The 16,984-nt window shown below is 41.5% G+C and overlaps 1 protein-coding gene across 1 annotated transcript; it reads left to right on the forward strand.

Moving 5' to 3' along the window:
- The first annotated feature begins 581 nt into the window (after positions 1-581).
- ppib (peptidylprolyl isomerase B (cyclophilin B)) lies at positions 582-5,657 on the forward strand. Its single transcript, XM_023400267.2, has 5 exons — positions 582-805; positions 2,144-2,257; positions 2,641-2,734; positions 3,430-3,614; positions 5,230-5,657. Exons 1-5 carry the CDS (start codon positions 671-673, stop codon positions 5,350-5,352), a joined length of 651 nt encoding a protein of 216 aa, XP_023256035.1. The 5' UTR covers positions 582-670; the 3' UTR covers positions 5,353-5,657.
- The last annotated feature ends 11,327 nt before the right edge of the window (positions 5,658-16,984 follow it).

Raw genomic sequence — 16,984 nt, forward strand, 5'->3', positions numbered from 1 at the left:
GATCCTATGACACTTTACACAGATAGAATCAGGACACTTTCAAACAGCATTTAATTTGTCAAATTGTGTAAAGAATGAGTCTGGCACATACCAAAATACACCCACTGCAGGATACCAAGGCCAAGGGCCCAGGGGTGGGAGGGTGTATTTTATCAGGTTAAAGAAAATAATAGTCAGATGTGTTGAAAAAGAAAATTGGTTGCAGCTCTAAACTTCTCCTATAATGGATTAATAACTGTTTTCTGTGTGTTCTCCATACTGTCTTAAAACTAGATTTTGAGACAGACATGATGGAAGATGGATGACCTGCTACAGATGATATTGTACTTCAGTGGGGATTAATCAAACTTTGATGTGAACACACTTTTTTGATTCATCGTTTTTATTTTCCAGCTCTGGCTGGGTCGCGTTGTTACGCGTCTGCACCTGATTGGATGGACCGGCTTCGGGATGTTCACCAATCAGAGCTCCGTGCGTCTCCCCCGCCGTGCTGACGTGCGGTCCCTACGCGGTCGAGGCAGCGCAGCCCGGAGCCTGGAGCGGCCGCCGCTGCAGTCTCCACCCCGGACACCGCTCTCCTTCCACCAACCCCACCCACCCCTCTCCCGGCTCCTATAAAGCTAACACGACTAACAGGCCGTCCTCTCGGGCTGCTCCTTTTCTCTTGTTGATGGTTAGACTCTGCGAGAGAAGGATGAAGTTCCTCGTCGCTGTAACGGTCATTGTGGGATCGTTGATTTTCCTCGCCTTCCCAAATGGCTCCTCCGCCGACGAGAAGAAGAAAGGCCCCAAAGTGACTGCGAAGGTAGGCGGTTGCTGGCTGTGCTGGTGGTTCATGCGGGCGAATCAAAGCTCTTCCTCAGTGCTAACCCTTTAATGCTAACAGCTTGTAAAGCCACGTCACTAGCTAAGTTAGCCTCTAGCTGTGCAACGTACAGTTAGGGCCGGTGGGCTTCTCTGCTGCTAAGCTAATGGTGGCCGCTGCCGTTAAGTCTCTTACAGTCGTACTGATTTTTTTGCATACCACCGGGTTAGCTACTGTTGCAAGTTCAAAAGAGCAACCTTGAATGGCATAGGCATGCATCGGCTCAGTGGAGCTGGCTGTAGTCGCCAGGACTCCGGCCTTAACTGTCTGTATTTCCAAATGCACCCATTGCTCTACATCGTTTTAAGCTTCAATTAGAGCCGCAGGCTTGATCTACGGAGTAAGTCCTCCTTTATATAACCCGCTTGGCTGCAGCTCAGGGAGGCTCGCAGATGTTATGTCTGGGTGCAGCAGGTTTGTCCACGTCTACAGTTACAAGCGAGCTTTGAACTGGTCAGTAGGTGACCCGCAGGCTCTTTGTTTCAGAAGCAGACCAGTTCCTCTGTCTGAAACTTATTAATCTTATACATTTTGTTTAGACAGACTGACAAGCCCAAACCTAATTTTGACAAATGCATGTCTGTTAAAACAGTTACCGTAAATGCTCAGTTAGAAGAGCAGCTCTTGTTGTATAGAGTGAAATTTTGATTTGGAAATAACTTTGTTTTGGCTAAAGAGCACTGAAGAGAAAATAAAAATACTAGAATTTGATTATGTTCTAGTTATAAGAAAATCCTGGATGATCTTGTGTCAGAGGATTAGAACTGCAACTGTTTTGATGATCAAATATTTGACTGTAGTCATTTTTCAAGCTCCTTAAATGTTAGGATTTACATCTTTTTTTGTCAGACATGATGGTAAACTGTTCAACTGTTAGTTGGATAAAAGAAGACATTTTTAATGCATCATCCGGCTAGGAGAAAATCCAATGGGCCTTTTTTTTCACAATATTTTGACATTTTTAGACAAATGTCTCTTTTAAAATCTTTTTGGCTGAAAGCCATTACACTGAAATAGCTGCAGGCAAATTCCTCAACCAAAGGAGAGCAATTGTCAAATGAAAATGTACAGTGTATCTAAGCTTTATATTAAGTGTATAATATGTAAAAGAAGAAAAATCTTTGTCATTATAAGATGTAACCTATTGAAAGATCTGTGCCTGTACAATTACATCGACCCATCGATTCTGATTTAAAATATCAGTAAGAATAAAGGTAGAGAAATTAATTCTGACCATGAGAGAGACTGGAGTGTAAAATAACTTAACATCTTTTCTAGGTGTTCTTCGACATCAGAATTGGAGATGAAGATGTGGGAAGAATTGTCATCGGGGTGTTTGGGAAAACTGTTCCCAAAACTGTTGACAACTTTGTTGCCCTGGCAACAGGAGAGGTGAGAAATTGAGCCTTTCTTTTAGTTTGTCGTACAGTTTGTGTATAATTTGCACCCACACTGCTCTGGTTTGCACCACTGACTGTGATTGGGAAGAACAATTGTTGAAACAGACATTGATGCACAATTATTACAACATCCTTCAGTTTTCACACACTAACAGGACATTGTGAAGGTGTCAGAGTTCAGTGCGTATTGTGGCTGAAATGAGCTGTAATTTATACTTTAACTTGTGATCAACATCCTGGCCGCCGTGTCCTGGAGACGCATTTTTGAATAAGTCATTTGATTCAGATTCACGTGCTCTAAAATGTCAGTTACTAGCAGCTGAAATGTGTTTCATGTTCATGTTGTTGTTTTTTTGTTGTGCTCTAATTAAACAGAAAGGATTCGGTTACAAGGGCAGCAAATTCCACAGAGTCATCAAAGAGTTCATGATCCAGGGTGGAGACTTCACCAGAGGAGACGGCACAGGAGGTAGGACGGCCACAGAATCACGTTTATATTGTGACTTCGTGCAGATTTGGGTTTTTTTCCCTGCAAGAATGAATGTGCCTGACTGATATATCACTGAACCTGGACCTTATAATGACTTGAGAGCTGTTTCAGGCATCAGCTTTTTTTTTTTTTTTTTTTTTTTTTCTTACGTGTTTTTAACAAAAGCAGTTCAGCTGTCAAACTTGTCAGGAAACTGTCAAATTTCCAGTGTCTACCTCTGCACTTTTTGTATAACCGCTTTATTTCCATTCAGTTAAGAAGCTTTGCTGTCATCTCCAGAGCATTTAGGCTTTTTAATGAATTGATACATTTTTTTTTTTGTTTGTTTTATACATTTGTGAACTGAGGGCAGAGAAAACCCCATGCTTTTTAAATTAGAACTGAAAGTTGTTATATTTGTACCAAGAGCTGTTTCACAAGCGTCACAGTGTCGTACTGTAATGATGCTCTCTCAGTACATTTGGCATATGCTCTTACTTAGAGTGACTGAGTGCTGTTCAGTATTCATGAAAAGTGAAAAAGTTAGAAGATAAAGTGAAGATAAACATTAGGCAGCAATCAAGTCAGCAGAGTGAGGTGCAAATGTTGCTACAGAGAGGAAACGCAACAAGCTAACAAATATGAACTAATCGTCTAAAGATTTAAATGGTGCAAATATTTATTTCTTCTTGAAGGCAAGAGCATCTATGGAGACCGTTTCCCAGACGAGAACTTCAAGCTGAAGCACTACGGCGCCGGCTGGCTCAGCATGGCCAACGCTGGCAAAGACACCAACGGCTCCCAGTTTTTCATCACCACAGTTCAGACTCCATGGCTGGACGGCAAACACGTCGTCTTTGGAAAAGTTCTGGAGGGAATGGTGAGTCTCAGGCCTGGCAGTGATCACATACAAACGGCTCCTTGTTGGTGACAGGAAAACCAGTTCTGAAGTGTCGTTGTCTGATCTGTTGCATGTAGTTTATCTCCACAGCCAAAAATAGAAGAGCGGATTTCAGACTATAATAGACACCGGTTTCCTGCTGTCTACCCTCCTCCGGTGCACCATGGATATAAATCAAAGTAAATAAAGTGACGTATAATAAAGGAGACTGGTCAGGGTCACTGCACAGCCTCTTTCCCTGTAACGTCACTAACAGATTGTGGAAAAAGACTCAGAATTCCACCAAAATCAATAGAAATGATTGAGTCATCTAAAAGATAATCTGCACCACTTCGGTCTTGAACATTTCATGACTCGAGGTTGTATATTTTATGTCCAAAACATTTCAGCAGCAGTTATTCAGGGTTGAATTCTTTTTATTGTAACAAAAGCAGTTCAACTGCACAGACTGTCAGGAAACTGTCTGACTTTCTAGTGTCTTTGATTAACATTCTGTCCATCTGCCACTTTAACAAATGCAAAATGACTCAGAATTGTATCATGAATATAATTATCATCTAAATGGTCACACTGAATTTGAATATCATGCAAGAGTGGAGATAATGTGTCAGCCAAACACATCAGTGTTGATTTTAGTAAACCAACAGTTTGACCAGTGATGGAAAGTAACTGAGTACATTTACTCAAGTACTGCACTGAATTACAAACTTTAATGCTTAATTCTACATTTACTGACAGCTGTACTTACTTTGCAGATGAAGATTTTACATGATTAGTTTATAAAATATCATGCTTGTTGCAGATTAACCTACCGAACTGTATGTAAAGGCTCCATTTGACCAGCTGCAACAGTGAAGTGATGCTTGTACATCAATGCATCAGTAATAATAATTGAGAATTGTAGTGTATTGTATTTAAGTACGATTTTTATATGCAGGACTTTTAATTATAATGGTGAATTCTTAGATTGTGGTGTTGCTACTTTTACTTAAAGGAGCTATTTTGTAAGTGTTGCTATTGCTACGTAGCATTAATAACTGTTTACTTACCAGTGTAGAAGAAATGTTGAGATTTCAGTATCAAACTTCATTCCTTCACTCACCAACAGCTGTCTCCAGAGGTGGAAAGTAACGGCAATGTTAACTCTTGTCTCTATCACGTCTTTTCTTCTACTGAAGTTAGCACGCTAACCAGCTAGCCCCAGAGGATGTATTATAACCTCTTGTATTATAAAGACAACAAAGCTCTTGTCAAGTGACAATCACCACCACCCGCTCCACTTTTGGCGGCAGAGAAAACTTACATATAGCCCCTCTTAAATAAAGGATCTGAGTGAGTGAGGTTGACAAAGATGATGTGAATCAAACAGGCACCCATTAGAGCTAAATCAAAGTAGTATTATAGAAATCTACATGTTAAAGAGAAGCTAGAACAACCAAAAGAAGCATCAAGAGAAGGCTTAAAAGTTGCCAGAGATGGACATTTGTGTAGTGTGTTTTTTTTTTGGGGGGGGGGGGTTGTTTTTGTTTTTTTGCTTTACAGTGGCTAAACCTGTTGTGTAAAAATTGACAACTTCTAACCTTTTATCCTCCAGGATGTGGTAAAGAAGATCGAGGCCACAAAGACAGATGGGCGTGACAAGCCTCTTAAAGACGTCACCATCCACGATTCTGGCAAAATCGAGGTGGAGAAGCCATTCGCTGTGGCCAAGGAGTAACAGCCCTGCTGGAGCAGCCCAGGGAAAACAGGACTGGTTGGGGGGGTTGGGGGGTGTTGAGGGTAAATTGTGCAGGCCACCTTGTTTTATCTCTTACAGCCCTGTGGTCCCGGAGAAGGGGCTTCTGGGTCATTCTGTGTCAGTGGCTGCCGTCTTAACGCACCAGAAGAGCATTAACATTGCGCAATCATGACAACACTCTGGGTCCATTTACCAACGAGCATTCCAAGGTGCACTTAACTGTTCGTTGTTGTTTTTTTTGTAAAAAATGAAATCTGGTAAATAAAGGTTTCAAGTTTTGTTAAGTTTTTGTGTTTTTTATTATTTAAAAATCCACTCTGTACATCTTATATGTACAATTTAGGACAATTCTTCTTGTGCTGTTCATCTCAGATACTGTACCAGTACGCCATTAACCTATCTGACTACTACTAGAGATCAGATGGATTTGATAAGATCAAAGTTTATTTTACACATTTTTATAAAAATTAAGAGGTGGAATAGAAAGAAAATGACTGGGTGTGGGATGTTCTCATGAACTGGTTGGACACCTCCCCCAGGATTAAAAAAAAAATACACACCTGAAGCAAATACCTTTATACACCTGTATGAGATTATACAAATAAATCAGCTGTGAAGATGCACAACGTTTTAAATTTTATTTCCATACTCCCTTGTTTTGAAATATTTATTTTAAACACTATTTCAGAAACAATTTTTTAAAGGCTTGGGGAACTGCAGAAATTTCTGAATTTTGTCTAACTGAATAAGTCTCATTCAGTCGTCTCACCATCAACCACATCATACTGTCTACGCTGGGAGATGCACCTGGCTCAGGTGACATCAGCTGTCTGAAGACCAGACTAAAACCAGTCACAGCGTCCGGTTGGAAGGGGTCAGTGAGGCGATCCACAGCCGATACTAAAGACCACATCGAGACAGAGGCTACAATCCCCTAATCCATGCACTGTACAACCACTTGTTACATGGACACCTGAGCCAGCTCCATTTGCAGATGAAGGCCAAGAGGGACAGTTTGAAAGCTCAATAAAAGCTAGAATGTGGATCTTTGAGTTAAGAGTATTTTGTCACATACTTATAACATGATCATACCGTTATGTATTAATTACGTAATAATTATGTATTATTTTTATTAAATTGCCAAGATATAAAAAGTTGTAGTAGTATAATTAAAATATTGGGTAATTAATGGGTAAGTAATTAAAGCAGGAGCTAGTTTCCTGCACACAGCCAGGTACTTGCAGTGTAATAAACCTAATGTCCACAGTCTGACCTTTCAATTGTGAAAAAAAGTGTAACTTTTCATTCAACAAACAACTTGTTGAAATGCAGCAGCTGACTAATGGGTCCGCTTTAGGTGATTACTTAATTTCAGATTACAATCTCCTGTTACTTTGATTGTACTCATGATTTGGCTACTTTTAAAAAAAGTTGTTTTCTAATAAACAATCAATGGTCTAAGGGTTGGGGGCATTTCTTTGTGTTTGAAAAATAAAGTAAATATTGCACATATAGACTATCGCTGCTGTTCCTGACAATCTTCAGATGCTATTTAAGACCATAGGTTCACACGGGTGTCCCAACAATTTATCTGTATATCTGTATCATCCATATTTCACCTCTGTCTCTCGCACACGCGCACGCACGTCCTAATAGTCATGGCAACAGAACGGTGACGCTTGACCGAGGTGACGTAATAGCTGCAGACCTGTCCACTCGCTCATTTGCACTTGGACTTGACCTGAGTTGACCCTTTGCAAAACCTCTCTGTTGGAAAGTTGAACTTTTGAACAGCTGATTCATTGGAAAACCTCTCGGATAAACCTCACCGGAAAACCAACTACACAGAAGCGACACCTGCAGAAAACACCTGCAAATTTCACCTGGTGAAAAAATGGCTTCGGATGGACCCCCCATGGAGGAGCACCTGCTGACCCGAGTCAGACGGTGGATCACCTCCTTTGCTGGTAAGACTTCTTTTAATTTTATGTCAAATGCATTAATTAACCTTCCTGAACCCCGAAAAGGTGGTTTCAGTACAAGAATAGCAGTAAATCAATGTAACTTGTTGAATATGAAGATAAAACATTAATAGAATGTTAGTGGGATTGTTGGTAAAACACAGTTTTGACTGATACTCGACGTTTTTTTGGTGTAAAACTTTTATTACTCAGTCAGAACGTGCTCAGTTTCCCGGGTCAGGTGTGGACTGTGTTAACAATTGTGTATTGACTTGAAGATATTGTTATTTTTGTTTGATTGCACCAAGTTCTCCAAATTTGGCGTCGAAAATTTAGGAAAAAAGATGGCGACCGGGCCTTTTTTTGTAAAATGCCAAAAAATATATATTTGTTGTGACCATGGAGACGATGGAACATACGTCGGGACGTCAGAACGTGCAGGTGGAACCGGACCAGGGTGCGTTCCTCTGTGTGGAGAGTCCAGTTTGCTTATTGGGGTTGTTGAAGTTTAGCTTCAATTGTTTACAGAGACATTTACATTAAAAGTTCATCACATTTTTAACTAATTCTCAGACAAACTAACAAAAACGCAGCAACAGATCAGTGTTATAAGACAATAAAAGTGTTATTAAACTTACAAGAAGAGTCCAGTGACAACTCTTAGAGCTTGTACTTCACATAAGAGGCATGGCATTTTAATAATTTTCATAACAGCTGTGTTGAAATGCAATTTGATATTTTCGTTTTGATGGAGAAGATAAGAGTAGACATGACAAACATCATCTCCCCTTCCCCATCCTGCGTCCAGCCCGCCTCAGTCTCCTTTATCATCCTTATCCATCATCACCAGTGACAGCAGCATCAAGAGACTAGTTGAATTCACACAAAGCACAGACGTGTGTGTGGTTATTTTTGGAGAAGCCCTTTTGTTGTTAATGCATGATTTAATTAAAATGCCCGCCGTTCAGCTGGGCATAATGACGCATGCACCTCTGATTTAAGATCACTCAACTGTCCACATCATATGCCTTTATTAAAAACAGTGACATTAAATGTAATTATCAGTCTGATATCTCAGTAATTTACACAATTTATCACAAACAAATGAGTTCACAGTTCAATGGCCTCACATAGTCCTGTATTTTTAAGCACTGATGGTAAAATGCTCTGTGTCTAACATTTAGCCTACCCTGATGTTACTGATGTCAGTCGCAATAGTAAAACTAGTCATCATTCAAAACTGTGCTGCCAAATCAGCTGTTTTCAATAGCTGGGTCTCAAAATCAGCATAACAGCACTGAGCTGTTGAGCTGCCCACAACATGCCTGTGATGTATCTGGAGCAGTTAGTGTAGATGTAGCAACAATCTGAACCTCTTCTTACAAATGGAGAATGTTACATGTTTATTCTTCTCTCCTCTCAGGTGGCTTTTGGCGCTTGAACAACCAACACCCTGATGCTGAGAGGCCTCCTGCTGACCAGGATGAAGATAGAAGACCTCCGTCTCCTCCGCCCCAGCAGCTCCCATCACCACCCTCTGGGATGGAGGGGCCTCAACCAGGTCCTGCTGCTCCTTTTCCTCTTTTCTTTTCTGCTCCCTCTGCTGCTAGTTTTGCAGCTCCACATCCTGCTCCTTATGCCTTCCCGCATGCTGCTCCTTATGCCTTCCCGCATGTTCCTCCTCCTATCCCACACGCTGCTCTCTACATTTTCCCGCATGCTGCACCTCCTCTCTTGCATGCTGCTTCTCCTTTCCTAAATGCTGCTCCTCCTTTCCTAAATGCTGCTCCTTCTTTCCTAAATGCTTATCCTCCTTTTCCACTTGCTGCTCCTCCTTTCCTAAATGCTGTTCCTTCTTTCCTAAATGCTGCTCCTCCTTTCTCACTTGCTGCTCCTCCTTTCCTAAATGCTGCTCCTCCTTTCCCACATGTTGCTCCTGCTTTCCCGCTTGCTGCTCCTGCTTTCCCGCTTGCTGCTCCTACTTTCCAGCATGTTCCTCTTCCTCCTGCCGCTGCTGATGCTGATGCTGATGCTGAGATCGACGTTGTTGGTCTGGATGAAGAGGACAGGATTGAGATCCTTCGACCTGAAGCTGAAGACATTGGGTCATCCTCCCTCCGTATTGGTAGCGACGACGGCTCTTTGGAAGAGGCCTCTCCCTCGTCTTCTGGTCTCAGCCCCTCCACAAAGAGGGACAGGGAAGAGAGCGACCCGGAAGACAGCGACCAGGAAGAGGCGGCGGCTAAGAGGCTGAGGAGGTCGGATGACAGCGACTCAGACTGATTCTAATGGACTGCAGGACTTCCATGCCTTCTGGAAACATCAGAGGATCACTGGATCAACATTTGCCTTCATCACTTCCTGACCACAGCTGTCAAGGACTTTACCCCAAAACATCAGGCGGAGTAACTGATTGTCAGGCTAGCCCTTGCGTCTGGCAGGGCTTATTTACACCCCAGGTAGCGTCTTGCACTGGGGGGCATCTGTCCATCATTCCCTCATGTTGGCAGGGTTCATGGTTTGGTTTTTCTTAAACCCTGAGGGCTGGCCTTTGCGTCTGGCGGGGCTGTAAATGTCCCAGGTAGCGTCTTGCACTGGGCTCTTTTTTTTTGTACTTTTGCACATTTTGGTACGGCGGCTGGATCAACCTTTCTTTCTTGCTGGGGGCAGCGTCTGGCAGGGCTGTCCTCCATGCCGCGGGTAGCCTTCGCGTCTGGCAGGGCACAGTACCATTTTCTTGGTTGTGCATTCAAAATGAATAATAATAACAATAATAACATTCCTTCTCACAGCACTAATGGCTCCTACTGGCATGTCTGCAGTCTGCCAGCTGTCATGTCCTCCCAGTGAAGCAAATCGATGGCATAAGAAAAGGATTGTCGGGCAGCATTGTGTGCCATGGATGGAGCACATGGCGTTCTGCATTCCTCAACACTAAAGTTAGCACTGAAGAGCACTGCACTGCACGGGGATGGAGAAGAGGATGGGGAAAGGAGAATGAGGAGAAGACAAAGCACTTTACTGTCTCACCACCTTCGCTTGATAATTTACTGAGAACCAACAAATACAGAGGATACAATGAAAGCAAACCTCGGGGAACCTATAGTGACCGAGAAAGCTGCTCAAAGGCTCTCTGGGTAAAGTCTGCCTAACGTTCATCAGGATGCCACCTGAATGTGTTTAAAAATGCCGTCATGTGCAGAAAAACTCCAGCCTCCTCCCACAGTCCAAACATGGAGGTTTAGGTTAATTGGTGACTCTAAATTGCCCCGTAGGTATGAATGTGAGTGTGAATGGTTGTTTGTCTCTATATGTCAGCCCTGTGATTGACTGGCGACCTGTCCAGGGTGTAACCCCGCCCTCACCCCAATGTCAGCTGGGATCAGCTTCATCCGACCCCAGCTGACGGAGGACAGAAAAAGTGAGTATGAACTTCTGACTTGGAAACAATTGACCTAGTCTATAGCATAGTCTAAAACGTAAAGAAATGATGTATATTTATTGTTCTTATTATTATCTACTTAAGATAATTCGTCTCACTAACCATTATTTATTCTCCTCTTCCTCTTCCTCTGCCTCCTGAGCTGCTGCTGTTCACTGACGACAGAAAAGGTGAGTACGAGCTTCTGACTGGAAGAACCAGTGATCTAGTCTTTCATACATTCATACATACAGAGAAAGTAATATTAGCTGCACACTATATGCTGCATCTGTTTATACATATAATATCACATGTTTATTAATTCATAGGGTTTTTTTTGTCTGTCTCACTAACCATTATTTATTGTTCTTCCCTTTTACCACCTGAGCTGCTGCTGTAAACTGTGGATGAAAAAAGTGAGTATGAGGTATACTAGCTACATGCCTGTTTATCATATGATATCACTTACTTAGCAGTTCAAAGATTACTGGTCTGCCTCACTAACCATTATTTTTCTGTCTCCTACTTTGACACCTGAGCTGCTTTTTACTGAGGACAGAAAAGGTGAGTATGAGCTTCTGGCTTAAAGAAAATTACCTACAATATAACATAATATAAAGACTAATGTACACTAATGTGTATACTAGCTACATGCCTGTTTATTCATATAATATCACTATCATTAATATTACTTATTGTTCTTCTTTTTACCACCTGAGCTGCTGCTGTAAACTGTGGATGAAAGGACAGCTACAAAGGACTGTCCTCTCCTCTACTCTCTCAGAGTGTCTTGTTAAACAAGGTAATAAAACTATTTATTGGGAGCTTAACAGTGTGTGGACCTACTCTTTGTATACTGTTCCATCCAAATTCAGTCTATCCAGCCTTAAATGTCCTTGAATCCCTTGATGTTAGTGTGAGCTACAGCTGGGAACCATCAGCACAGGTGTGGGTGTTAGATGATAGACTTTCTCATGATGTTTTCAGAACAGAACTATTCCCAAGATGACAGGGGCAGAGGGAGAGGAAAACTGACCTGTAGCCACTGAAAATGTCCTATGTTTGGGATGGGATTCAAACCAGTTTAGTGCTGTACCCTAATCCACTGTTTGAGATGAGTTAAGAGGACATCATGATGCACAGTGTTGAAGGCAGCGCCGGATCTAATAAAACCAGGATAGCATTTTCCCCAGAGTCAACAGAGAGTAATTTGTCGCCTTGTCATGTCCTGTGAACCCTGGTTGAAATGGATCAAGAATCCCATTGGCACAGTATTCAGGATATTATTGACCAATACCTATTTAAACACGTATCATGAAGGTTATGATTTTTGAGCAAAGGCATGTTTGAAACATTAGGGGACAGTGCCAGCAGCTAAGCAAGAGATAATAATAACTAGAATGCTAAGCCTAGTTATATCACCAGTATCCTTTATGATAAGGGAGGGCACAACATCGGGGGGGAGGTTTTCATGCCTATGTGCCTCAAAAGAAACTGCTGAAATGAATTAAAGGTAGCTGGACCCTCCTAAACCGTGGGGTGGGGTGTCAGAGAGAGAAGAAGACAATGGTGATCAAATATTCTCATTTTTTTTAAGTGAAAAACTTAAAAACTTCTCACAAATGTCCAAGGATGCTTCAACATGGGGAGAAATACAGGGGGAACTGTTGGGGCTGAACTGAATTCAGGTCTGTGAGAAGGTTTACTGATGATTTCAGAGGAATATTTAGCTGTGGCTTTCTTGGCTGCTGTTTGGAAAATTATGACAGACTTAAAACTGATCTTTATTAAAAAATCCTCTGACTTAAACTGCAATTTCTCATCGTAAAAATACTCTCTCCTGTCATGATCACAATATGGGAATAACAACAGTGCTAACATGCTAAAAACCCATAACTGAAACAATCAACTCATGAACCTCATGTTCCCGTCTGGAATAAACAGCACAGGCTTTTATTTTCACACCAGAGTCTCAGTGTGAGCTGCAGGGGGCTCCCTAACACCACAGACATCAGCTCTGCAGCAGAACAGAGGAAGTCCATTTCTGTGGTGTCACATGTGATTGTAGTGCAATAAAATGAGGAATTGTGCATTTCTGTGGTTCTCTGTCTATTCATGATTGTTGAGACTCCGCTTGTTTGTTCCACTTTTATCACACATCGTCTCCGGGGAAAGAAACTGGTTTGTTTGAGCACTCAAAAGACGATTTGTTTTAATCTTATCCTACTACTCAGTGGGTAGATTCCACTGCAGCAGCACAGCACAGTTCACTTCCTCAATTACAGAGAAGTCAACGGCCTTACAGATTCACCTTATCAGACTTTATGTGATGCTCTTGTTGCAAAATTGCTCCCATCTGAATATTCAGGCATGTTCAAACTAACGCCTTGCAAACGTCCAGGTGTTGACAGATGTGTTTTCTGACTCATAATTGGCAGTTGCCTGAGGATTACAGTGACTATCTGTTTGTTTTTCAGCAGCCAAGGAAAAAAATGTTTTTCCATAACAATGACCTGTTGTTTTTGTTTCAACCCCGAATCAGCATTAGAATATATTAGACACTAACAGAGTAAAGTGCAGAAATAAAGAGTTGACTATTGAGCATAAGCAGTGAAATACAGGGAGTGCTGCCATGTGGGAATAACTTACTGTAAATACCAACTATCTAGAATAATCAGTGACTTAACCATGAATCTGCTGCTTAATAAGAACTATAATATTTACAGTATGTTACAGCTGCTTTGGCTCATTCAGAACTTTAAAAATTCTCCCACCAAACAATGGCCCTGATATAAGTTTAATATATAGTAATTTATTCCCATGAAGCCAGTTTTAGACGCAGTGGAAACACAGAGGCCATGGGAACAGCTCTGAATGAGGGAATGGTATTCCTAAACACAACTGACCTCGTCTGCTCTTGTCAACAGACAGACAAACAGAAGGTAATTTCAAATGTGTCCCCAGTTTCAACATCACCACTCATACTGAGGTTTATTACAAAAAGCAGGGTTGCTGGGTTTTATCTGATAACTATGTGTAAAACTAGTTTTGTGGAACAAACCACTGATGTTGTCATGAAGATGTTTTTGTATTGATACTCAGCTACTTATCATTTCTCAGTAGATTTCTAATGGCAGAGCCGTAGACTTCAAACTTTTTCTTGAGTCAAGCTCAAGTCAGGTTTAAGCTCGACTCGAGTCTGCTGTCATTACTGCAACTTAACCAGAAAAAGAAAAAGGAGGAGGAGGAGTTTTGGAGAATACTGCACCAATTATAAAAAAAAGAAGTGGCCTAGCTAAACCACACTGCTCAAACATTTTTCTGACCTGCTATCGGGCTTGAAGCTTGAGGCTTTCTTAGCTGTTTCCCCCTGTAGCTTCATATTTAGTGTAAAGACATGACAGTAGGATCGATCTTCTGATCTAACTTCCAGCACATTTCCCAAAATGTCAAACTATTCCTTTAAAAGACAAGTCAGAGTTTTGCTTCAGCGACAAACACTTGATCAAGGTGTCAGGATTAAATCAGGCTCAGCCTTCAGTAACCAAACAACAACCTCCACAAACGTCCACAATCATCTGACTCAGACATCTAACATAATCTGTGACAGGCTGTTTAATGTCTCCAAGCAAGACTGTAGGTACACACCCAGAGTGAGAAGACTTCCATCTCTATTTTCAGACGTGGTTTAGCATGTTTTTGTGTAATTACAGAGGAGTGTGGAAATGCTATGATTGGAGTATCATTTAGAAAGATTATCTGACTATAAAATGAATTAAATCATCTGCTTTTGCTTTGATGAGCTGTGATTAAAGTCTGTGAGTAATTTGAAGTTGTAAAAGAGGATATTGTGCCTCAAAGGGCCTTCAAAGGGACTTTAAATTTCTCAATATTATTCTGTGTAAAGTATGTTTTTTTCAAATAAATGATTGGTGGGAAATGTTTCAGGGTTGCTAAACAACAATCCTGCCAAGAAAATCTCTGCTGATGAGACACAGAAAGCGGGTCGATGCTCTGCAGTCCTTGTTTTGCCCAGATTCACTCAGGCATCAAGTAACTCACCAGGAGGAAAATATGGAAAGAATTCCCTGGAGTTGGCACAACTGTGGTCTTGGTTAAACCCTCTGTTGTTCGGTTTGGCCTTGTTTGTGGCGATTGGGGATTGTCCGGTGAAACAGTGTTATTCTTCACTTACTGGCTTTGCTGGAAAAGCCGTGACGGGCCGGACATATCTGGCATAGCTTCCTGCAAGAGGCTTTGTCAATGAGATTAAAAGAACACTGGAGTGAATCACAACACAAAGCGTGGAGGCATTCTGTCACACTGGAGGACCACCACATCCTGCCTCCTGTCAGGCTCCAGTGGAGCATGTTTCTATGTTTGTCTCGTTACTTCCAAAGTTCGAATGTGGCGGCTATAGGACAGGTGTATGTGCTGTGATTGGACACATGGATTCCTCCTGGAATTTGATCTAATATGAAATTTTGCAAGGTTAAGTCCTGTTGCTGTCTCCATGAAGTATTAGACCCCTTCATCCTCTCCATGATTTCTACACTTTAGCTTAAAACTGAACTACTCAGTGTTTTTATATTAACAATGGGTTAAATGTTTTTGTGTAATGTGAAAGGCATGCTGCTGCTGTTGTTGTTGTTTGTTGTTGTTGTTGAAGTTGTTGTTGTTGTTGTTGTTGTTGTTGTTGTTGTTGTTGTTGTTGTTGTTGACCACCTGCAGCAGCAACAAACGGCTAATAGACACAGTTAACAACCAGCTGGTGAACATGGTGGAGCATTTAGCAGCTGAAGAGCCAGATATTTTTCTCAAGAGTTGGTGAAGACCAAAAACAGAGCAAGAAGAACAGTGAAGGTGGCAGGAAACACAACTGAAGCTCATGTTTTGCGTTTTTAAATTTAGCATATTTATTGAAATGATGTATATTAAAGTCTTTAAAGAATCTTGTGTCACAGTTCTCCTCATTCTCCTATTCATTAACCTTTACAAATTTAGATTAATCATTTGGCAGATGCTTTTATCCAAAACATCAAGTGAAGACAGAGACAAACATTTTAAGTTTCCATGTCCATTTCACAGTTTTAGAGGTAATATTTATCGTCTCATATTAAGGGCTCGTCCAGGATTTGAACCCGGGACCTCTCACACCCAAAGCGAGAATCATACTCCTAGACCAACGAGCCACTCTGTTCTGTCACATCTGCCTGCATTGCCACTGACACTCGTGTCCCACCAGATCAGGCCATGCCCAGCTTCCCTGCAGGTGCCTGATTCCCCACACCCACCTGCTCACCTGTTTACCATTCCCAAATCAGCTTCCCAGTACTTACACCACCCCAGGTTCACACTCTCTCTGCCAGATTGTCAATCAGGCTGTAACCTCCCAGCCTTTTCTTCATCTGATTACGTGCCCATGCCTGAATTTTGGTTGCCTGTTGGATTTTTGGCTTTCCATCTGTTTACCTGCTGCTGTCTCTTGCAGCCCACGGACTTCCCCTCTCGCCATTCCCCTCCCTTTTACCTGTTTGCTTTGAGAGTTCAGGTAAAGGTGAACTGTTTAATTATGATGTATTTCAGCTCTACCTGTTCGCTAGAAATCACGTTTCTGTATTATTAATTTTTTTTTCCAAGTACATTGTGGTGGCAAAGGCAATCAGTGCCTTGACTATGTTCAGAGGCAACTTTTGAACTTTGTGAACTGAATGAAGAGCTACATTTACACCAGTACCAGAGAGGTGGTTAAGGTGGATGGATCTCACATCCACTCTACCGTCTGTGGTTAGGCATGTTGTGTCTCCAGTCGTTGCTTTCCCTAACTTAACCAAGTGCTGCTAATCCAGTTGGCTTTACATTTTCTCAGGGGTTAAGTACAAGAGCTGCCTATAAGCAAGTTTCAAATTTTCTAAGGCTATGTAACCACTGTTCCTATGGTGGCATGTTTAGATTTATTGGTCAACTATAAACGAGCACAGTATCAAATGTAAGAACAACTTACTGCAACTCATTTATTTACAAAAAGAACAGCTTACAGTAAAACTGCCATGGAGGATTATGCCCATATTGTCTGAATATCTTTATATCAGTAAAATGATTAATTTGTGTGGCTTTGTTAGACCCCCACATGTCAAATGCAGATATTGTACTTTTTACTCACTACATGTGTCAGACATATTTACTAGTTACACTGAAGATTTTGATTTTCACACAAAACGTGATCAGT

This window comes from Seriola lalandi, unplaced genomic scaffold, assembly GCF_002814215.2.
Source record: "Seriola lalandi dorsalis isolate HSWRI2012SDOR001 ecotype SW California unplaced genomic scaffold, Sedor1 jcf7180002052274, whole genome shotgun sequence".
NCBI classification, from domain to species: domain Eukaryota; kingdom Metazoa; phylum Chordata; class Actinopteri; order Carangiformes; family Carangidae; genus Seriola; species Seriola lalandi.